This window comes from Lichenostomus cassidix, chromosome 22 (assembly GCF_008360975.1).
Source record: "Lichenostomus cassidix isolate B80296 chromosome 22, HeHo_3.0, whole genome shotgun sequence".
Lineage (NCBI taxonomy): Eukaryota > Metazoa > Chordata > Aves > Passeriformes > Meliphagidae > Lichenostomus > Lichenostomus cassidix.
Genome location: NC_139502.1, coordinates 1,448,384 through 1,469,494, shown reverse-complemented (window position 1 = coordinate 1,469,494; position 21,111 = coordinate 1,448,384). Strand labels below are relative to the sequence as shown.

At 58.4% G+C, this 21,111-nt stretch overlaps 2 protein-coding genes across 7 annotated transcripts; both read right to left on the bottom strand.

Moving 5' to 3' along the window:
- Positions 1 to 195: 195 nt before the first annotated feature.
- Positions 196 to 11,305, bottom strand: SLC39A14 (solute carrier family 39 member 14). Of its 5 annotated transcripts, none has more exons than XM_085080894.1 (10): positions 11,254 to 11,305; positions 8,244 to 8,304; positions 7,752 to 8,021; positions 7,424 to 7,610; positions 5,311 to 5,480; positions 4,670 to 4,792; positions 4,337 to 4,522; positions 3,946 to 4,153; positions 3,015 to 3,199; positions 196 to 2,794 (listed from the first exon to the last, which is right to left on the bottom strand). In XM_085080894.1, the coding sequence occupies exons 3-10, from the start codon at positions 8,004 to 8,006 to the stop codon at positions 2,648 to 2,650; spliced, it is 1,461 nt and encodes a 486-aa protein (XP_084937020.1). In that variant the 5' UTR covers positions 8,007 to 8,021; positions 8,244 to 8,304; positions 11,254 to 11,305; the 3' UTR covers positions 196 to 2,647. The 5 variants fall into 5 exon arrangements, with proteins under 5 accessions (XP_084937020.1, XP_084937019.1, XP_084937017.1 ...); XM_085080893.1 differs by lacking the exon at positions 5,311 to 5,480 and adding an exon at positions 6,707 to 6,876 and having other exon boundaries at positions 11,254 to 11,304; XM_085080891.1 differs by lacking the exons at positions 5,311 to 5,480; positions 11,254 to 11,305 and adding exons at positions 6,707 to 6,876; positions 10,036 to 10,758.
- A 1,068-nt stretch (positions 11,306 to 12,373) lies between these two features.
- PIWIL2 (piwi like RNA-mediated gene silencing 2) lies at positions 12,374 to 20,998 on the bottom strand. Of its 2 annotated transcripts, none has more exons than XM_085080401.1 (21): positions 20,754 to 20,998; positions 20,576 to 20,672; positions 20,082 to 20,222; positions 19,896 to 20,006; positions 19,565 to 19,682; positions 19,357 to 19,478; positions 19,169 to 19,249; positions 18,859 to 18,972; positions 18,560 to 18,748; positions 18,301 to 18,385; positions 18,133 to 18,219; positions 17,899 to 18,039; positions 17,705 to 17,818; positions 16,987 to 17,175; positions 16,513 to 16,614; positions 16,316 to 16,435; positions 15,957 to 16,108; positions 15,560 to 15,665; positions 14,679 to 14,932; positions 14,061 to 14,168; positions 12,374 to 13,188 (listed from the first exon to the last, which is right to left on the bottom strand). In XM_085080401.1, the coding sequence occupies exons 1-21, from the start codon at positions 20,965 to 20,967 to the stop codon at positions 13,032 to 13,034; spliced, it is 2,802 nt and encodes a 933-aa protein (XP_084936527.1). In that variant the 5' UTR covers positions 20,968 to 20,998; the 3' UTR covers positions 12,374 to 13,031. The 2 variants fall into 2 exon arrangements, with proteins under 2 accessions (XP_084936527.1, XP_084936528.1); XM_085080402.1 differs by having other exon boundaries at positions 15,957 to 16,045.
- Between the last annotated feature and the right edge of the window lie 113 nt (positions 20,999 to 21,111).

Here is a 21,111-nt window from a genome sequence, read left to right as displayed (position 1 = left end):
GATTGTCAGTGCCACCTTCCGTCAGCCGCGCCGCACTGCACAGCCACAGAAATCCTGCTGGAAAACCGGGATTGCATCACCCAGCCCTGCTCCAACCCTTCCCCTCGGAAAAATCCTGAGCCAGCAGCGCTCCCAGCCCTTCATCCCCCACCAGCAGTGAGGATTTCACTGCCGGAGCACGCCCGGCACCCTCCGTCATTACAGAATATATTTTATTTATGGAATTTTACAAATATCTGTACAATTCACGTGACGTTTAAGTTAACGCTCTTTGTTTCGGCGCGTTCTCTCCTACAACACCTGAGTTATAATTGAAATACTGAGATGGAACTGGAGCTTCCAACCGGGTCGTGAGGAAGGAGACACGGATGACAATCCATAAGGAGCTCGATTTGGGTGGAATTCCCTCCTCATCCTCCCCGTCCCTTTCCCGCTGGCAGGTGCCAGCCTGCCCAGCTGGGAACAGGAGCTCTCCTTGGTGGCAGGGGAGCCTCATTTCTCACCCCCAAATCTCTGGGTTGCAGATTTTTCAGGAAACAGGGATAAACTCGAAACGAGAAGACGACAGACTCGTGATTCCCACAGTGAATCCTGCCAACTTTCCCAGCTCTTGGGGACCTCCCAGGCGCAGTCCACAGGGGACAAACACCCCAATTCCACCCCATTCTCCACCACAGAGGCTTTTACAGCCAGGATGCAGCTGTGGCACTCTGTGCTCTGCCAGCCACATGGTGTTTTCCAAGTGCTTCCTTGAGAGAGAGGAAAGGGCACCTGTGCCAGTCGAAGGACTCAGATTTTCCACATCGAGTCAGTCAGCCGGGAAAAGTGTTTCCAATGCCACTTTCGTCCTGGAATCAGCAGCACAGGGAATGGCTGCGAGGTGCTGAATAATTGCCCAAGCCAGGACAGGCCACGACGCTCTGTCCCAGAGGGAAAAGTGACTTATGGTGACAATCCACAAGACACACCACGCGGGACAAAGAAGAGTCTGTCTCTCCTTGAGGGAATCACCCGAGGACCATGTGGCACCTCTGGGTGAAGGGTGATCCCAAAAAGGCTCCCTGCTCCTCAGGAAGGTGACATTTAGGTTTTGGGGTGCAGGACAAAGCCAAGAGCCGGGGGGTGCTGAGGGGACAAATGCCCAGCCTAGAAAAACCACCAAGAGCCTAGGTGACAATCCATGAGGATCCTGGCAGTGCCACAGCCCAGTGACAGCTGTTGGGAGCTTAGGAAGAACATCACCCAGCTGGGAACTACAGGAATTCAGGGATTACAGCGATCCAGCCAGGGTACAACTCTGCCAGGGGTGCTGAGCCTGTGCCAGGGGCTGAGGTCCCTCTGTCCTGCAATGGGCAGGAAAAATACCTGGCACAGCCTCGGCTTTGCTTTCCAGAGGGCAGGAAGGGAAGGTGGGGGATCCTCAGGGTGACACCACGGGCCACCACCCTGTCACACCCACACCTGCACAGGTAGGGAGTGAAGGAAGATGCTTCACAAACACTTTCCTGCACCTCTCCTCCATCCCAATCCAGCACACCATGAGGGATTCCCCTGAATCCCACAAGCTCACACCAGTACAGGACAAGGTCTGGGGGCTAAAGGGGTGAGAGGGAACCTCAAGCAACACGGATGGGGTGGGCAACCTTATCAATATGATAATAAGTAATTCACCTAGTGAATCTGAGGAACGCCAGCCCTGAGGCAGAGCTGGGAAGAGCCTGGAACACCCTTCTCTGGCTACTCCCTAAGGCTGGGAACACACAACCTGAAGAGGTTCACAGTCTGAGTTTCGCTTTTAAAAACACCCCGCACCCCACCCTGAACCTCAGCACTGTTTAAAAACCGGTGGCTGTTCCTGGGTGTCACCGTGAGCTTGGACACAGCCTGAAGAAAAATCCCTGGGCTGGAGCTCTGCTCTCATCCCCTTCTCACCAGCCCTCACAGAGGAGCTTGGATTTGCCCTCAGTTCCACCAGCATGGACTGAAGAGGGGTCAGGACATCCTGCCAGGCTTCTCCCAGCAGCCCAAGTGTCACTTCAACCCAGTTTGGTGTCCTCTGCTCCGAGCACTGACACCCAAAATGTGCTTTAAAACCCCTGCCCTCTTCACCCTGCCCTTCCCAGGGCATTGTCCGGGCTGAAACAGAGCGAAACCAGTTGGATGATGGTGACATCACGAAATTCCTCGTCCTCGGAGAGCACAGCTCTGAGGGCTGGCTGGTGGGGAATGCTCCAAGAAGGGTCTGTCCCCATCTGTCCCCATCACACACCCCCAAGGGGGTCAAGACAGCGTCATGTCCCATGGGAACGCTCCGAGCACAACGAGAGGAGCAGCACGGCTGGAGCAGCTCCTGTCTCCTCACTCCATCCTTCCTGGGAGAGGCGAGGAGAGAAGGGATGTGACACTGGGAAGAGTCAGGTCAGTCCTATAGGAAGGGGAGCTCCACTCCCCTCAGCCTTAAACCAGAATCAAATCCATGGAATAGCTTTCAAAGCAATGTCTCTCCTGTAGTGTGACATCAGTGCCCGCACAGGTACCGTCGTAGGTTTGCAGCAGGAAAAGGAAAGAAAAAAAACAAGAAAAAAAACCCCTTTCCCCCCCAAAGAAACATGGAAAAACTGGATCAGGGCTGCGGCTCAGGCTGGTCCTACCCTATCTGGATCTGCCCCGAGTACATGGTGAGCAGCACCATGATGGTGAAGCCTGTGAGCAGCCCGGCGTTCTGGATGGCGAAGGTGATCAGGGCACTGCCGTTCTGCTCATCCTCCCGGCTCACCTCGTTCATCTCCGGGAACTGGGGGGAAAAAATTAGGATTGCAGGGCTCAGTGACAGCTCCATCCTTCCCAGCAAACATCCACCACCCTCCCATTCCAGGGATTTCAGCCAGGCAAAGCAAAGCAGAAACATCTGCATGTGCCAAAGGCACAGAGCAAACCCTGCCATGCCTGCCTCACCCCCAGATTTTTTCCTAGGAAAAAATTCCAGGGCTCAGGATGTGGGGCTCAGGATTTACCATGTCAGCCAGTGCTATGTACAGGAACATCCCTCCAGCCAGAGCGAAGATCCAGTTGGCAGAGAAGTGGCTGCCAGCCACGATGCCAAAGGCCAGGCCCACGTAGCAGCAGCAGGCGGAGATGAAGTTGAAGAACAGCGCCTGGCGAATGGTCATCCCCGCGTTCAGCAGGATCACAAAGTCCCCTGCGGGAGGACAGGGTGGGAGGATGAGGAGGGAAGGGCTGTTAGCAGCATTGGACAGCATCAAGGTGATGGCTTGAGTTTGAGGTCACAGAATTTGGGAATATCCCGAGTTGGAAGGGATGCACAAGGGTCTGAGTCCAACTTCTGGACTGAAAAGGTACCCCCAAAAATCACATCATGTGCCAGCTCAAGCCTGGGCTCCCTGTGCCTGCTGGCACTGGGCACTGACCATCCCACTGCCCCTAAATTTGGACATTCATACCCAAACCATCCTGTCCTTCACTGACCACTGCACTACTAAATACAGACATTCACACTCAAACCCGCCTCCCCCCTCCACTGCCCCTAAATTTGGATATTCACACCCAAACTTGCCTCCCCCCCACTGACCACAGCACTGTCCCGAAATCCAGACATTCACACCCAAACCTGCCTCCCCCCACTGACCACTCCACTTCCCCTAAATTCGGACTTTCACACCCAAACGCGCCTCCCCCCTCCCAAACCAACGAGGTGTTGAGGGTTTTTTTTTTGTCTTCAGATGCCTCCATCTAAATTTAAATCTCAGACATCATATTACCTCGTTATTTTTAGAGCGGCGATTACTCAGTGCCGTTTACAGCCCTCCCTTTCCATCCCCTCAGCAGCATCACTGTTTATTCCACCCCAAAACCGCCTTTCCGGATGGAAAAAAGGACCAACTCCAGACAGAGCAGCACCAGGGGCAGATCCAAGGAGTGACATACCCAGCTCGTGTGGGAATTCCTCGCAGAGTATGGCCACGGAGGTGCTGATCCCTTGGAAGACGGACACGGTGAAGGAAGCGCCGATGGCCAGGCCGTCGATGAAGTTGTGGAGGCCATCGCTGAGGGTGATCATCCAGGCCAGCGTCCCGATGTCCGAGTACCTCACCTCCTTCAGCCAGTAGCACGCGCTCTGGGAGGCCTGCAGGTCCTGCCACAGCATCCCAGCCAGGGGCTCAGCACCCAAACGGGGTCACTGATCCCTCCTCCAGCTGGGAAAACAATCCCCCTACCCATCAAACCCACACAGCTTGCTTCCCACCACGCACAGAGGATTTGGGCTGCCCAAACGTTTTGTCATTGGCAGGTGGGATTTTGCCACAACCTCGCTCACCTGGACAGAGAGGGAGCCAACCACAGCCTTCTCATCCCCGGCGGGGGGTTTGCATTCCAGGTCGCTGGTGATGTGTGGGATCATGTGGTCCAGGTCCCCATTCTGCAGCTTCTCCGTGACACCCTCCTCATGGTCCTTCTTGGAGGGCAGAGCCTCGGGGCCGTAGTGGCTGTGCCCATGGTGGTGCTGCAGGATCAGGGGATTCAGGGGTATCAGCCATCCCAATATTCCTGCTGTTTCCCACCCTGCCATCCCAGTATTCCTGCTGTTTCCCACCCTGCCATCCCAATATTCCATCTGTCTCCCACCCTGCCATCTCCTGCTTGGCCTCACCTGGTCGTTCTGCTTCAGGAGCATCTTCAGGATCTTCTCCGTGAAGAAGAAGAGGTAGAAGCCCCCGAACACCACAGCAGATTTGGAAACATAATAATCTTCCTGAGGGTTGAATCCAAACGCCTGCAGGCAGGAGGGGACACAGGAGAGGATGAGGAGCAGTCCCTGGCAGTGTCCTTCATCTGCCTTTGCCCCTGGGGTGACACTGGAGGGGTGACACAGCTTTGAGCTCTCTCTGAGGAGCAGCTGCTTTGGGGACAAGCTCAGAAAACACCTTTGTGCACCTTTAATCTCCCTCATTCCCTCATCCAAGCCGGCTGTACCCCAAAGCATTGGATCCATCACCTGCACTGGGGCAAGGGTGCCAAAGCCAGGCTCCACTCTGCACGGGGGACCTGCCTCCAGGGCTAGAAAAAGCCAGAAAAGGGCAATAAAACAACCATTCTCTGCTTGAAGCAGACCGGGGATCTCCCTGCAGCGATTCCCTTCCAAACTCCAGCTCCAAGGGGCTTCCAGCCCTCCATACCTCACTCTGGGCTCCCCTCTGGCACCGCCTTCCCCTTCTCCAGCCAGCGAGTGCCCAGAGAGACAAACTGCCCCCGAGAGAGAGAAAAGCACAGAGCCGCCGGTCCTCTCCCTACCTCGGGAATGAGCTGGAAGAGGGCGTTGGAGTAGAGAGTTCCAATCGCCAGAGCTATGAAGTAGAGGAGCAGCCGCTTGTAAAAGGTCTTCTTCATGAAGGGCACCACGCTGGCTCCCACCAGCGAGCACAGGGAGATGACGGAGACGCAGAGGAAACCATAACCCCAGACTGGGAGAGCCAAACCCACCCCGGGAGACGATGGGAGATGGGAGGGGATGAGATCAACGTGGGGATGGGCAGGGAAGGAATCCACACCGACAGGACAGAGAGAGGAGGGAGGGAGAGAGGGGAGAGAAGAGGACATTGATTAGTGATTGTTGTTCATCTGGCACGGCCTCAGAAGGGCGAACCCGGCGCTGAGCGGCTTTGGGAATGGCTCTTTGGGAAAGCTACGGAAATTCAGCTCTCCCAGCTGGGTTTTGGCAGGCAGGCTGTGTCCAAGCCAGCCCTCAGCTCTGCTCCATGGGCCATTCCCAAACCACAGAGCGCCTGGGTCCCCCGAGCACCTCGTACGCTCCATCCCTCTCCTGCTGGGATGCTCCGAGTGCCGGTGGAGCTGGAGTGCACCTTCAGCATTTCAATTCCTGGCAGATCAGGAATTAGAGAGGTGCTTGGTTTCTATGTCCAGCAAATAAAAGTTGCAGTTCTGGAGCTGAAAAGGAGCCTTGGAAAAGCATCCCGCTGCCGGCGTTCTCTGCCTGGCAGCAAAACAGGCAGTACCAGGGGGAAAACCCACTGGAATTTTAAGGTTGGATCTGCAGGAGCTCAAATCCAGCTCATCCTCTGAGGAGGCACCTCAATCACGTTCCAAAGGTTTCCAGTCCAGGTGGATTTACTCAGCTCCAGAACTGCGCAATTACAACACAATTAATTTGCGATATTTCTGTCGGTCCCATCAGAGCACCAGGAAACCTCACGGAAGGCGGAACATCGGGCTGGGAAATCAAGGAGTGGGGGGAAAAAAAAAGGCAATTAAACGATTTGTAAAAGTTGCCTGATTCCAGAGGAAGCTGGTGCTTCTCCAGGCTGTTCTCTGTGCTTTTAAATGGATATTTCATCACATTTTCGGGGATATTTTGCATTTTTTCCCCTCTGGCTCATGCCAGTAGTGCTGCCACAAGTGTGGCTGAGCACATCCCTCCAAGGGATAAACTCCTGGACACACAGAGCAGCTTCTCCCAGCACATCCCCACTCCTCAGACCCAGCAGGGATGGAGGACCCCGAGGGTTCCTGGTGCTCAGAGGGGTGAGAAAAGCCCTGCAGAACCCCTTGAGCCAAGCCCTGAGCCTCAGGTGACGAGGGGTCGGATCGATTCGGCGGGGTGGAGGCAGAGAGGGCAGAGCCCGGGGAGCTGCCCTGGAGACGGGAGAGAGGCAGGGACGTTCTACCGCACCTCTGGGATGAGCTGGAAGAGCGCGTTAGAGAGCAGCGTGCCGATGGAGAGCGCGATGAAAAACAGGAGCACCCGGCTGAAAAAGGCCTTCTGGGAACACGGGACGATGAGGACTCCGAGCAGGGAGGCCACGTTAATCATGGACACACTGAGAAAACCAAAGCCCCACACTGCGGAACGAGAAGAAACGAGGGCCAGATATTACCGAGGCTCTCGGAGAGCCCGGATCCGGGCAGGTGGGAAAGGCTGGCTGTTCCCTGTGCTCCAGATGCTCCAGCTGCGACAAAACTGTCATTTTTGATGGAGAGAAGGTGGGAATGAAGCCACCAAATTCCTTGGGGAAGGTTTTCCCAAGCCAGTGCTAGTGTGGGAGAAGCCGAGCTGTGCTCAGGGCAGCTGATCCAAGACTTGGGCAGTGTTGGGACCAGGATAGGCAGGAGCTGGAGGCCAGCAGGTCCCTCCAGGGGCCAGGTCACCCCCTCCCACCCACAGGAACTCCCAGTAGAGTCCCCTCCTCATCCAGCTATCCCGGAGGTACAGAGGTTATCCTAGCAAAACCACACCACACAATCCACAGTGAGGAAACTCCTCAGGATTACCGGCTGCTGGAGGCAGGGAATTCCCAGGAATGTCCCATAGGTCCCTGGGTGCCTCATGTCCCCAGACTTCGTGCCCAGGCCAAGCAGTGCCTGTGTCCCCCCCCAGCTCCCCACTCACCTTCAGCTGAGCTGGGCCTGCTCTCCTCTGTCTGCTCATTTTCCTCATTCTCCAGGTTTTCGGAGGCGCACGCCCCCGACTCCAGCTGCTGCAGGATGGTGGGGCAGAACTCCTTGAACTCACTGTGTCCCACAGGAGAGCCCTCGCTCAGGTTGTGGATGGCAAAAAGCTCCACAGAGCTGAAGCACTGGGGGAGGGAAAGGACAGGAATGCGCCTTGAGATTCCCACAGCTCCGCAGGGAGATTTCAGGAGTCTGCAGGGAGGTCTGGGGGATCCGCAGGGAAATTTTGGGGATCCACAGTGAGGTTTTGGGGGTTCCCTCCTTACCCGGGAGAGGTTCAGGCGCTGCTGAGGTGGCTGGGAGATGTTGGCATGTCCCACTCCCACATCCAGGCGGTTCAGCAGGGCCTTGAGCTGCTTCAGGCTCAAGGTCTGGCTCTCCCCGTAGCGCTGGAGCAGATCCTGCAGGAAGGAGGCTGCGGAGACTCCGGTGCTGTCCCTGCTCGCCCGGACCTGCGGGCAGGGGAGGAGGCAGAGCAGCAGGAGCAGGCAGCAGCTCCTGGGGCCCACGCTGGGGATCATGGTGCCTCTGGGATGCTGGGAGAGAGACAGAGAAACCACACTGCTGTTAGCTTTGGCATTCCAACCGCTGCTCCAGCCACTGCTCCTCCACCCCAGTGATGGATTTATCCTCGGGGAAAGGCATAACAGCACTGGGAGCATCCAGATCCTGAGGGGGACTCAGCACTTTTCCACAATCTTTCCATACAAGATCACCCCCTTTTCTCCACCCTGAGCACCCCCAAGCCCCTCACTCACCGTGGGGAGCTGCCAGGACACGACTCCTGGAGGCTCTCCAGCTCTGCAGCACCTTGGCACCCTGGGAAGAGCAGGATGGTCAGGAAGCAGGCAGGGCTGCAAGGAGGGCTGTGCTGTGCCAACCCCAAATGCAGCTCTCCGGGGGTTGAGGAGTCACGCTCCAGCTCTTGGCCACGCGTGGGTCCCCTCGGTGTCACCAGGGCTGGGACACAAACACCTCCAGGACCTCAGAGCCAGCCAGGAGAACACGGGAGCCCCGGGGACAGAGGTGGCCTGTTCACGAGGTTATAATTTAACCAGGATAATTACCATGAACCGAGTGCTTCCCTGCTCCAACTGTAGGTGCCTTTATAGTGTTTGCCCACAATCAGTCCTTGCCCTCTCTGTTCCTTTCATACACGCCGGGAATCAATAAAAGAGGGGTGGCACAGGCCCGGGGTGCAAAGGAAGGGGTGCAGGGACTCCAGGGGACTCCAGGCATGACCTGCACGACCTGCACGTCCACCTTGGGAGGCATCCAAGAGCCTGGAGAGCTCAGGCTGCTTTCCTGGAAAAACTGCCCTTTGAAAGGTGGATGGCAAATCTGGGGTTCGCGAGGAGAAAATAAAAAGTCTGCTGCTTCCATCAGTGCAACAGCCATCCTGATCCCAGCGTGGGGCTCCAGGCACAGCTCCTGAGCCCCCTGGCTCCCATTCCCGGGGGCTCCTGGTGCTCCTGACCCAACCCCAGGACACCCCGCAGTGCCTGGCCTGTAATGACAGCTCGCAGGCTCCTCCAAAAACCAGCCCGGGACATTTTTGATGCCTGGCCAAGCAATTGTTCCAAAAATAACCTGGGGCCAGGATTTCCAGGCCGAGGGGCTGCCAGGGACCCGCAGGACCCCACTCCCCATCCAGGACCCCGCTCCCCCTGAAGGTTCCCACATTCCCGCAGGTTTTACCAGCTTACCACCACTTTGTGAGCTTTGTTCTCCGGGAGGTTTTAGCCTCCTCCTGCCAGGGCTTAGCTGGGATACTTTAGCTTAACCCCTCTCCTCCCAAAACGAGGGAGGGAGCCCATCTGGAGCAGTGCTGGGAACACCCTGCTGGGTGGGGGGACCCGAGGGACTTCTACCTCTTCAGCACCCTCAGGCCCTTCCTCAGCCTCCCTATCCCAATCCACCCTTCCAGGTAGCTCCTCCTGGGCTCCGTGGGACATCCAGGCGGCCGGCAATCCCACAGGTGCTGGCACGCAGCCCACCGTGCCAAAGTTAGTCGCGGCTGGCCGCACGTCCCGCTGGCTGCCCTTCCCTGCCCGTGCCAGCCGAGTGCTCCCCGATCGCTGATCCCGCCGGGAGCCGTGCTGCTCCCCGCACACCGATGTCCCGAGCCGTGCCAAGGCACGCAGCCCTCTCCGCTGCCAAAACCCCTCCCGGGGGTTTCTCCCAAAGCCGGGCTGAGCCGGATACATCCAGGGTGGAAAACCGGACCTCAGCTTTCCCCCGCTGCCAAAGGCAAGGCAGGAAGCGCTGAGCAGGCAGAGCAGGGCAGCGGCCGGAGCGGCACAGGCTCGCTCCGTTTTAGGGCAAAACGAGGCGGAGAAGCCGCCGCTGCGGGAGGGAATGGCCCAAAAAGGGTCATCCCGGGGGGCTCCGACCTGCTGGAAGCCCAGGGCAAGGCAGGAGGGTGCCGAGCTCACCCAGACCAGCATCCTGGGCATCTGGGATGTGGCAAACACCAAAGAACGCCGACCCTCGCCATCCCCACCGCCAGCTGTGACCCCCCCAGCAGCTCCCCGGCCTCCTGCCCGCTACCTTCAAGGGCGTCCTTCCACCGGGATCTGCTCCCGGAGCCCGGAGCCAGCGCCTGACCTACTTTATCGCTCCTCGGGATGGGGCACGGGGACAAACCGCTGCCACGGCAAGGGACGGATGCCCGGGAGGGATGTGCCCGGGAGCGATGCCCGGCAGCCACGACAGCACAACGCAGCTCTCAAGGCCAGGCAAACCCTTCCCATCTCCCTGGGCTTCACTTCCCAGAGATCACCGATCCCGGCCGCAATCCACACCCCCCCGCTCCAAGCGGGAAGGTGACGCCGGGAATAAGAACCGCTGGCACAGCCGAGCATGACCCCGGCGACGTCAGCCAGACGCTTCCCGAAATCCCGCGCAGGGACACAGCTCGCTGGCGCAAATCTGGAGGGGAGGGGGGCAGCGGGGGCTCCCAAATTTTACCCGCCACGGGATCTATCCCGCTCCTGCCGGGGCGGTCGGAGCCAGCGGGGCTGAGCTTCCGGAGCAAACGCTGCTCCACGTGTCCTGCGGCACGGAGGGTTTGCGGGAGGGTTTTCCATGCCCTGGGGCTCATCCCGGCGCCCGCAGCGGCCACGGTCCGGGGTCACGGACACCCTCCGCTGCCCTGGAGCCTCAGGACAGTGTGCTGTCCCCTCGTCTGCCGTGACTCCAGCCGCACGCCCCGGGGAGGGTAAGAGGGCAGCGAAACCGGGCGATACCGCGGGCATCCCACCCTGCACGGAGCCCAGCCCTGCCCAGTGCCCCCCGTGCCCGAGCTGCTGCTGCCCCCAGCCCCATCTCACCCCACTCCCTGCTCCCACAGTTCGCGCTGGCGGTGCCAGACTCCCTAACTGGTCCTGCACCCCAAAACTGAGTGCTACACCCCATGACAGCGTCCTGCACCTCAGACCCACCTCAACCTGCACCCTCCCCTGCCCCACACCCCACGGGCTGGCCCAAAACGAACCCCCACGGCTGCCCCCAGGCCCCAGGAGCAGTCCCAAACCCTAAACAGCCGCTCCCTGCATCCCTTCCTGCATCCCGCATCCTCCCCTGCATCCCCCATCCCCATCCGGGGCTCAGGCCGGCCTCAGCCCGCTCTCCCCGCTCTACCGCCGCTCTCCCCGCGGCAAGCCGTCCCCGCTGCCGGCTCCCCGTCACACGGCGGGGCTGCCCTGCCTGTCCCGGTCCGTCCCGGGCCATCCCGGCCCATCCCGGTATATTCCATTCCATTCCTACCTCCTCTCCGCTCCCGCCGCCGCTCGCTGAGGGCTGCGCACAGCGCATGCGCGGCCGCCGGGACGGGGAGCGATCCCATTGGCTGTCGCCTCATCAAGCCACGCCTACAGTGCATCAGGCCACGCCCCCAGCCCGAGATCCCCCCCAAAATCCCACCTTGCATCCCCCAAAATCCCACCCTGAATACCCCAAAATCCCACCTTGGATCTCCCCCAAAATCCCACCCGGGACCTCCAAAAATTCCACCCTAGATACCCCAAAACTTCAACCTTGGACTCCCCAAAAATCCCACCCAGGATCCCCTAACTGCCCCAAAACATCCCCCCGATCGCCCCAAAAAGCCCACCCCGGGGATCACCGGGACCCCCAAACTCGCCCCGAGATCCCCAAACAGCCCCAAATTCACTCCGAGAGCACCGGGACACCCCAAAAACCCAGCCGGGGGTATTGGGACCCCATGGAACCCACTGAACACCCACCCTGGGGGCACCAAGATCTCTCCCAGGGACCCCCCAGAGGCACCAGGACCCCCTGGGACCCCCGACTCACTCACCCCCAGAGCCACAGGGACCCCAGGGATCCCCCAACACCCTCCCGGGGGCACCGCCTGGACCTCCCCAACCACCCTTTGGGGGCACAGCACACCCCAAGAACCTCCCCCAGCAGCCCTGGGGAGCACAGACCCCCCAAAACCCCTTCCCGAGGGGACACAGCCCCAGAGACCCCCTGGAAAAGCTCGGGGGGGATCCATCCTGGCAGTCAGGAGCCATCCTGCCTCCTCTCCCTGCACCCAGGAGCCAGAAAGGACAAGGACAAGGCAGAGCTGGGATATGAAAAATTCCTGGGGGGGTCAGGCAGAGAATGGAGACCCCCAGGGACCCCCAAAACCCCCAGCCCAGCACCCCCAAGGCCAAGCTTTGCTCCCAAATCCCACCCCGGGCTGGGCCACGGCTGCCAAAGTCCGCCAGCACTGGCAAATAAACGGGGATAAATGATTAACCCAGGGCACAGGGTGACAACCTGGTGGCAGCACTGCTGGGACCCCCCCTCAGTGTCCCTGCTCCATCCTGAGACCCCCCAGGAATGAGGGATGAACCCCCCCGTCCCAAGAGGGAGCAGCTGCCAGCAACAATTTTATTGGAACGAACCAAAAAACTGGTTACAGCGAAGAGAAAAAATGAGGGAATTCCAACTTCTCTCGACTAAGAGCAAAAAAAAGCACCTGAAATAGGTGAAAACTCCAACCTTTCCCTGGGGTAACGACCTGAATCCACAAAGAATTCTCCTTGGAAAACCAGTGACTCCTCAAGGACAGGAGAACCGGCCAAACTGGAGCTGGTTTGTTCAACGGCAGCTCGAAAAATCCCAGGAAAAAAAAAAACACTTTAAACCTCCATGGAAATGCAAGAAACTGGGGAGAAACCCCCCAAAATCTTTGGGATTTACATCCAGCACCTGCACAGGGATGAGCTGTGGGAACAGCAGCACTTTTGGGGCTCATTAACTCACCCCTTTACTGGGACAGCTGGAAACCAGCAGGATATTCCTTTGGGTTCATCCCCATGGAGACAATTCCCAAAACCCCACAGCCCTGGGATGCTGCTGCAATCCCCCAGCATCCTCTAAACCAACAAACAAGGACTAAAATCAACACCAAAACAGGGAACTGAGGAAGGAATCCCCACTGGCAGGAGGCAAACAGCGGCAGGTGGGGAGCAGAATTCTGGCTGCAATCCCAATTTTCCAGGTGCAATCCCGGTTTTCCAGGTCCTGGCAGGTTAAAGGAAGAAGAGCTGCTCGCTGAGGTGGGCGCTGGGCTCGTGGTGCAGGACCTGTCCCACCAGGAATGCCAACTTGTGGGCATATTTGCAGGGAGCAGGGACACGGACAGTGCCAGGCCAGTTCCAGTACAGGTGGCACAGCTTGAAGGTCAGCCTGGAGGAAAATTGGGATTTTTTTGAAAATTGAAATTTTCCTGAAGAAAAATTGGGATTGGGAGGAGAATTTGGGAAATTGGGATTAGGGATTCCCAGGAATGGGGATGGATCTGGGTTCAGATCCCTCCTCCCAGGTGGGTTTCTTCCAAAGGTTGGGAATGGGGTGACCCTGCTGTGGGATCCTCCCAGTTCACCCAGTATGAGCAGCAGGCTCAGCCCAGTGCCTGCACAGCGACCTGCTGCCCCCAAACTGCTCCAGGGCCTGATTTACCCAAAAACCCCAAATTTAGGGGTGTCATTTAGGTCCCCACCCTGACACAAAGCTGCTCTTCCTCCTGTGAGATATCAGGGAGCTCTGGGATTCCTCCCCTTCCCTCTGGAGGATTTTGGGGGCTGTAGGATATTCAGGGTTTTGGGATTCCTGCCTTTCCCTCTGGAGGATTTTGGGGGCTGTAGGATATTCAGGGGTTTTGGGATTCCTGCCTTTCCCTCTGAAGGATTTTTGGGCTGTAGGATATTCAGGGTTTTGGGATTCCTGCCTTTCCCTCTGGAGGATTTTGGGCTGTAGGATATTCAGGGGTTTTGGGATTCCTCCCCTTCCCTCTGGAGGATTTTGGGGGGCTGCAGGAGCCCTACCCTTATTCCTGCAGGGAATTGGGAGGCTCTTGAATCTCAGGGAGCTGCAGAAATCCCTGGAAGATTTTGGGAGGCTGTAGGATGTTGGGAACTCAAGGATTCCTGCCCTTCCCCTGGATATTTTTGAGGGCCTGTAGGATCCTAGGGATTCAGGGATTCCTGCCTTTCCCCTGGATGGTTTTGAGGATCTCTCCCCTTTCCTCTGGAGGATTTTGGGGTCCTGCACCTCCTTACCTCTGGAGGTGCTCGGAGCTGAGGTTGGCTGTGTTCCACACGCAGATATAGCGGGTTGGGACGCTGCAGCCCTGCCGGGAGTGATGGGCCAGCAGGAAGAAATCCTGCCTGCAAGGGCAAAACAAACCCCAATGCCAGTTTTCACCCCTCAACATAATCATTTTCACACCTCAAAAGGTTTTGAACCCCAGGCTGAGGTGGTTTTTTGCACCCCAGATTATGGTTTTGAACCCCAAGGGTTTTATTTTTGCATTCCAAAAGGATTTTTTTGCACCCCAAGGTGGGGATTTCTGCACCCCAGGATTTTTTTGTACCCTGGGGTGTTTCTACCACCATTTTTTTTGCACCCTGAAGTGGTTTTATAACCATCTTTTTGCACCTTTTTTTACACCCCAGAGCGGCTTATTTTGTAAAAAAAATATATATATTACAAAACACCTTAAAATATTTTTACAACCCTTTCCTTGCACCCTGAGGTGCTTTTCCACATCACTTTTTACACCCCAGGGTGGTTTTTCCCACCCTGGGACACTTTTCTCACTGTTTTTTTCCCACCCATGTTATTTTTTCCCCCCGGGGATGTTTTTATCACTCCCAGAGCTTTTCCCTGCCACTCACCTGCCCGAGCTGGTGACACCGTGGTCGATGACAGTGCCCAGGGGAGGTGACACAAACTCCTCTCCTGCAGGGCAGTAGAAGTTGGCGCTCATCTGCTTCTGCACCACCACGACCACGAGGCTGGGCTGGTAATTTTGGAAGGTGTTGAAGCTCTTCTGGAGCTGGGGCACCTCGTACTTGAGCACGGTGTCCAGCTGGGGGTCAGACACCCCGTCCCGGTACACCACGATCTTCATGGGCAGGAAGTGGTTCAGCTGGGGGGAAAATGAGAAAATTAACTCATTTTGAGCTCCCTGATGTGCACAGGATTAGCTGAGGGAGATGGGAAATACTCCCTGGTCAGAAGAAGTTTGGGTGTGCAGGGATGGAGCTGGGAATTTAACTGGCATGGAGTCACCCCGAAAATGCAGCTCAGGTTTGGGGAGGGCTGTGTTTGCATTCATTACAGAATTCCAGACTGGTCTGGGTGGGAAATGGCCTTAAAATCATCCCATTCCAGTCCCTTCATGGCCAGGGACACCTTCCGCTATCCCAGGCTGCTCCAAGCCTCATCCAGCCTGGCCTAGAACACTTCCAGGGATGAGGCAAATCCTCCAGGCAAATCCCAAGAGTTTGGATTTTTCCTGCCCTGTCCCAGATGGCTTTTCTCACGCTGGGGACAAGGGACAGAGCCTTTGGGAGCAGAGCTGTAACGTGGCACTTCCCTCTGAGCAAACTAATCCCGAGATAAGGATGAGCTGTCCCAGCAGCTCCACATCCAGTCCAAAGGCTGCTGGGGAGGTTTGCTCCCCTGCACGTATTCAGCCTGGAAGTTTGGGAGGTTTTCCCCTTTGTTCTGAGGGAATATTAAACCCCAGGAGGGTGGTTTTGGTTGGCCTCACCTCGTAGAAGCGTTTGAGGGCTTGGGAGAGGCAGAGCCGGAGGCTGTCGGCGATTTCCTGGTGGGGCATCTGGAACACCACCTTGGAGTACCACTTGGTGAGGATGCTGGGGATGGAACGGGAATGACCATCAGGAATTCGCCCCTGGCACCAGGCAAAGTCCAGCCAGGTCTTGTGCAACCCCAAACCGGCCCTGGATCAGCATTCCCAGCCCTTTCCCCAGTGATTCCTGACACAAACACGCTGGGGGAGACCTTGCTGAGCACAGCAGGTCGGGGAAAGCAGCATCCTCACCCCCTTTCTGGGCTGAGGAGGGGGATTTTGGGGTGGGATATCCCTGAAAACCCCAAGGGCAGAGCAGGGAAATGCCTTCCCCCTTTCCCAGGAAGCCACATACTGGTTCATGCTGGCCACGAAGCCGATGACAGAGCGCATCCCTTGGCTCCGGCTGTGGTGGATGTCCATCCCCACAACCATCAGCTGCTTCTGGAGAGGGGAAAAGAGGTGGGATTTAGGGATAATGTCCATTCCCACAACCATCAGCTGCTTCTGGAGTGGGGAAAAGCAAGTGGGATTTAGGGGTAAGTCAGACACCTCCAGGCTCACATCCCTCCAGGTCCAAGGGACTCACATGCACCCAGGAGAATCCAACCCTGATTTTCCAGTGGATTCATCCAACCCGTGCCCACAATAATTCACTCCCTCCAGAGCTTCCAAGCTCATCCCAGGCCTCTTCCCGGGGTTTTCCTGCCTTACCAGTGGGATATCAACCCCCCAGAGCTGCCCGCCCAGCTTGCAGTTGATCTGCAGCAGAAGTTTCTGCACCACGCTCCTGATCTTGCCGGGATGGCCCGTGAGGGATTGGGCGTTGATGACCTACGGAGAGGGAAAACACAGGGAAAAGTGAGGCTGGGAAGAGCCATGGCTTCCCAGGAATGGGGTTCCCAGCCCACCTGGGAGGGCACTGGGATCTGGACGCAGCAGAGCTTCTTGATGGCCCCATAGACGTCGTCCCGGCCGCCGGGGATGATGCACAGGAGCAGCTGCACCTTGTCCTGAGGGAATCACAGAATTGGTCAGGGTGGAAAAACCCTCCAGGATCGCTGAGTCAAACTTGGGGCCACCAAGAACCAATGTCCCCAAGTGCCACATCTTCATGGGTTGTGAACACCTCCAGGGATGGGGATTCCAAACCTCCCTGGGCAGCCCATTCCTGTATTTAACAACCCTTTCCATGAGGAAATTCCTCCTGATGTCCAAACTGAACCGCCCCTGGCACAGCTTGTTCTGTCCCTTGTTCCCAACCCTCCTATCAGGGATTTTTAGGGAGCAAAAAGGCTACCCCAACCCTCCTCTTCTCCAGGCTGAGCCCCTCCAGGTGCTCCCACCCCACCCTGTGCTCTCCCAGGGATGTCCCCACTCCTCACCTGGCTTCCCAAAGAGCTTTGGATGGTCTTGCCGTAGGTCTCGATCCTGTCATCCCGCAGCTCCTGCACCGTGGGCTGTCCCACCTGCATTCCCATGGCTCCACTGCTGCTCCTCATGGCCCCCAGCAGGTCCTTCGCCAGGTGCTGCAGCCGCTTGGGATAGACCAGGAGCCAGGAATTTATGGAGATCTGGGAGAGAAGGGAGGACAGGCTGTGGTTTGGGGGTGTTGCTGCACAATCAGGCAGTTCCCAATCCATGCAGCTCATTCCTATTTGGGAGAGGAGAAATCTAAGGAACACAGAGGGAAATCTGGGAGAGGAAAACTGGCCTGAGAGGAACCTGGAGCACAGCAGGGAGTTTGGGAGAGGAGAAATTTGGGAGGAAAACTGGCCTGAGAGGAACCTGGAGCACAGCAGGGAGTTTGGGAGAGGAGAAATTTGGGAGAGGGAATTCAGGCCAAGAAGAACCTGGAGCACAGAGGGGAATCTGAGAGAAATTTGGATCCAATTCCTGCATGTGAAAAGCTCCCTCCACCCCGGCAGGAGGTGGGAAAGCAGACACCACAGCCACATACCTCCAACTCCTTCGGAAAAACAGGCTGGAGCGCCAATCCAACATAAACAAGGGAAGGGTTTGAGCTGGAAGCAGCTCAGCGGGAATGCCAGCGCTTAGGAAAACCCATCCCAGCTTTCCAACCGACGGCAGGCTGCTGCTCACCACCGCGATGGGCACTTCCTTCGTCACCTCCCGGTGCCAGCTCAGGTCCTCGGCGGGAAGGAAGGAGCGGTGCCGCAGGTTGATCCGCTCCATGGGCAGGACGTGACCCTGGGTCTGGGCAGAGCGGGAATCTCTGGAGCTGCCTCCACTGCTTCCATCCCTGGGGGGAAGGCCGGGAGCCCCGCAGGCCTTACCGTGTAGATGTCGGTGTCCAGGCACAGCCCCCAGCGCTCCAGCTCCCGGCAGGCGTCCGGCGTGTCCCGGATGCGGCGCAGGAGGTTGGTGAGGCGCTGGTAGTGCTGCTGGGGGCTCTGGATCATCTCCCACATCACCTCCTGCACGGGGAACAGCCAGAGGTGAGGGAGGGCTTGTGGCTCCCCCCAAAACGCTCGGGGAATCTGGGATCAGGGCATGGAGCAGGGTCTGACCTTCAGCATCCGGCTGTTCTTGCGGAGGTCGGAGAGGCCAGTGAGGAAGGTGAGCTCTGGAACGAGCAGCACTGTCTCCAGCTGGCGCTGCAGGGAGGGTCAGGCACTGTCAGCATTCCAGGGGCTGGGAATCCCTGCTCTCCCTATGGATCTCCGTGCTTGGCTCACCTTCCCCTCCGGTGTTTGTTTTTCCCTGGGCCTGTGGACGAGCAGCGGCTGCTCCAGCTCCCTGATGGTGATCCCGTGGGTCTTGCTGGAAAAACAGCATCACCACACAACCCTGGAATTTCGGTTTGGAAGGGATCTTGTAGAACACCCAGTCCCAACGCCCTGCTGTGGGCAGCGAAACCTCCCTGCTCCCCCACTCAGATCAACACCAGGCAGGGGGCCCTTCCCCTTCCCACAGGATGATCCAGCAGCTCCTCACCTGTAGTAATCCACAAAGGAGATCTCCTGGCCGCTGGCCAGGGTGAAAGTGTCCTTGGGGGTCTTGAACCAGTCGATGTCATCCACGCGGTAGGTGCGGTTGTTGTAGCGAGTTATGACCACGCTCCCCACCAGCTGCTTGGTGCACTCATCCTGGAATGTCCTCTGGCTCTGCGAGTGGATTGTTTGCCTGGGGAAAAAGGAGAGGCTCGTGGAGTGCTCCATGCTTGTGCTGGCCCTAAAATAAAGCACCTTTTGCAGGATCCTCAAAGCCTTCGGGGTTTTTCCTGCTTTTCTCACATCAGGCTCAGCACGGATTCGCTGCGGATGATCTTGTGCATGGCATCCACCATGAGGAACAGCCCATCGTCCTTCTTCCGGATGCTGATGGCATATCCCGGCCAGATATGGAGGCTGCATGCAGAGGGAAAGAGGTCTAGGTTAACCAAGGAGCACCCAACACTCAGGGATTTATTCCCAAGCGCTCTGCCAGCTCCCAACTTCTCAAAACAGCCGCTCCAAAGTTAGGCTGACCTGGGAAAACTTCCCCATTTCCAGGTTGCCAGGGAAACGGGGATGATGCTGTGGGAAGGAAGGTGCCAGCACCCACCTGTATTTCTGTAGGGTGATGGCCTGGGCAGGCTCAAAGAAATGTCTCCCAACCAGGCTCAGGTTTAGGATTTTCATCACCCTAAGGAAGGAAGAGCAGGAAAAGCAGGACTGGATGAGGATTGGCAGGATGAAGGAGAAAAGGGCTCTCCTCCTAGGAGCTCAGGGAGGGTCTCTCTGGTCTCTCACCTGCGGAAAATCACACTGTAGAAGGGGATGCAGAGATCTGAGCTGGGCTCCAGGGTCCTGGTCAGCTGGATGTTGATGGAAATCTCCTCACTGTCGCTCTTCCTCTGAGCCTTCAGGCTGACCTTTGGCAGGGCCAGAGGGGATTCTCCCACCCAAAACAGGGTACCCCTGTACCCCCAGATTGGGTGAGACCCCCCCCACCCCTTACCTTGGGGATCTGGGTGGGCAGGAAGAGGATGGAGCCATCAAAAGCCATCACGTCCCCGGTTACAGCACGCTGCTCCATCAACATGGCCAGGCGGGCACTCTTGCACTCCACCTCGGGGCTGGGGGCACACAGGGGCTTGTCCCCCTTCTCTGCCATCCCCCAGACCCTGCTCACCCCCCCAAAAATCCCCCCTGAAAAACCCAGAGCTCTTTGTTGTGCTATGGCTGCTCCATCTTACAGCACCTGGGATGGCAAGGGGGACACGAAGGGCTCTGCCTGGGGACACCCCCACCTCGAGGGGCTGTGGGGGACCCTGACCCCCCATTATCACCTGAAGGTAACGTGGTACTGGTAGACAGCTTCGTTCTGGCAGTGGATCTTTACAAAGTTCAGCCCCACGGGGACGGTGGCTCCCTTCACCGCTGGCTTTGCTCCCTGTGTCCTGCAAGGGACAGGGGGTCAGCAGTGACCCAGCAGCACCTGGACCCCAAAAGGCGGGCTTGGGGTCACCACTTACGGCCTGGCAGCAGCCAAGGGGGTCTCCAGGGCGGGCGTGGGCAGCAGGCAGGGCTGGGGGCTGGGTGGGCACAGGGTGGGCGCAGCGGCGGCTCTTCCAGGCTGGGTGGGCAGTGTGTCCCCTTTGCCCATCCACAGGATCCTGTGTCCCCAGGGGGGAATGGGGTGAGCCCTGGCACACGCCGGGGGGGGAAATCCCCAGCAGTGACCCCCAACAGCATCCCCCGAAATTCCCCTGCTCTGCAGGCAGACCCCCTCCTGCTGCCCCACAGCAGCCTGAGGGGCTCAAAACACCCAATTTGGGGGATGAGGGACAGGAGGGACAAAGGAAATCAGGAATAGGGTGGATATATGGGGAAGGGAGCATGGGGGAACAGAGGGGATTGAAAGGGTAAGGAATGGGGGCAGAAGATATCAGGGCACAGGAGGGACGGGGAAGATGGAGGGGGACAGGGGAGGGCGGGCACTGAGGGCTCAGGGGTGTGAGGGACTCACTGCCCACGCGTGGGGAGCGCCGGCAGCGCTGTGCCCTTGTCCTCCTGCTGCTTCACCGGGCCGGACTGAGCCTTCCCATCGCCAGCGCCGCCCCGGCCTGCGGGAGCACGGCCGCCGTCAGCCGGGGGATGGATGGAGCTCGCCTGGCCCCTCCACCCTCCTCACCACCGCTACCTACCGAGGGGCTTCTCCCGCGGCCGCTCGCCCAGGCCCAGCCCGCGGAACAGCGCGGGCAACGGCGACGACACCGCTCGGGGCTCGGCGGGGCCGGGCGAGGGCAGGCGAGGGGCAAAGCCCGCGAGCCCGCGGAGCCCCCGCGCCATGGGGACGGCGGGGCCGGGGCCGGGGCCGGGCCGGGGCCCGGGCGGGCGGAAGGGCCGCAGCGAGTCCATGCCCGCCCCGTCGAGGCGCGCCGGGAGCCGCGGCCACGCCGCCGCCGCAGCGCTGAGCGCACGCGCGGCCACGCCCACGAGCGGACGCGGCGCTGATTGGGCGGCGCTGAGGGCACTCCCGCGCCGCGGCGCCCCCTGGCGGAG

Coding starts and splice junctions, on each gene's coding strand:
- PIWIL2 (XM_085080401.1), bottom strand. CDS start 20,967: ATGGACTCGCTGCGGCCCTTCCGCCCGCCCGGGCCCCGGCCCGGCCCC. Junction 20,673..20,753: donor GCCGCGGGAGAAGCCCCTCG/GTAGGTAGCGGT, acceptor GTGCTCCCGCAG/GCCGGGGCGGCGCTGGCGAT. Junction 20,007..20,081: donor CCCTTGGCTGCTGCCAGGCC/GTAAGTGGTGAC, acceptor TGTCCCTTGCAG/GACACAGGGAGCAAAGCCAG.
- SLC39A14 (XM_085080894.1), bottom strand. CDS start 8,006: ATGATCCCCAGCGTGGGCCCCAGGAGCTGCTGCCTGCTCCTGCTGCTC. Junction 4,523..4,669: donor TCCTGAAGCAGAACGACCAG/GTGAGGCCAAGC, acceptor CTGATCCTGCAG/CACCACCATGGGCACAGCCA. Junction 2,795..3,014: donor ACATAGCACTGGCTGACATG/GTAAATCCTGAG, acceptor TTTTCCCCCCAG/TTCCCGGAGATGAACGAGGT.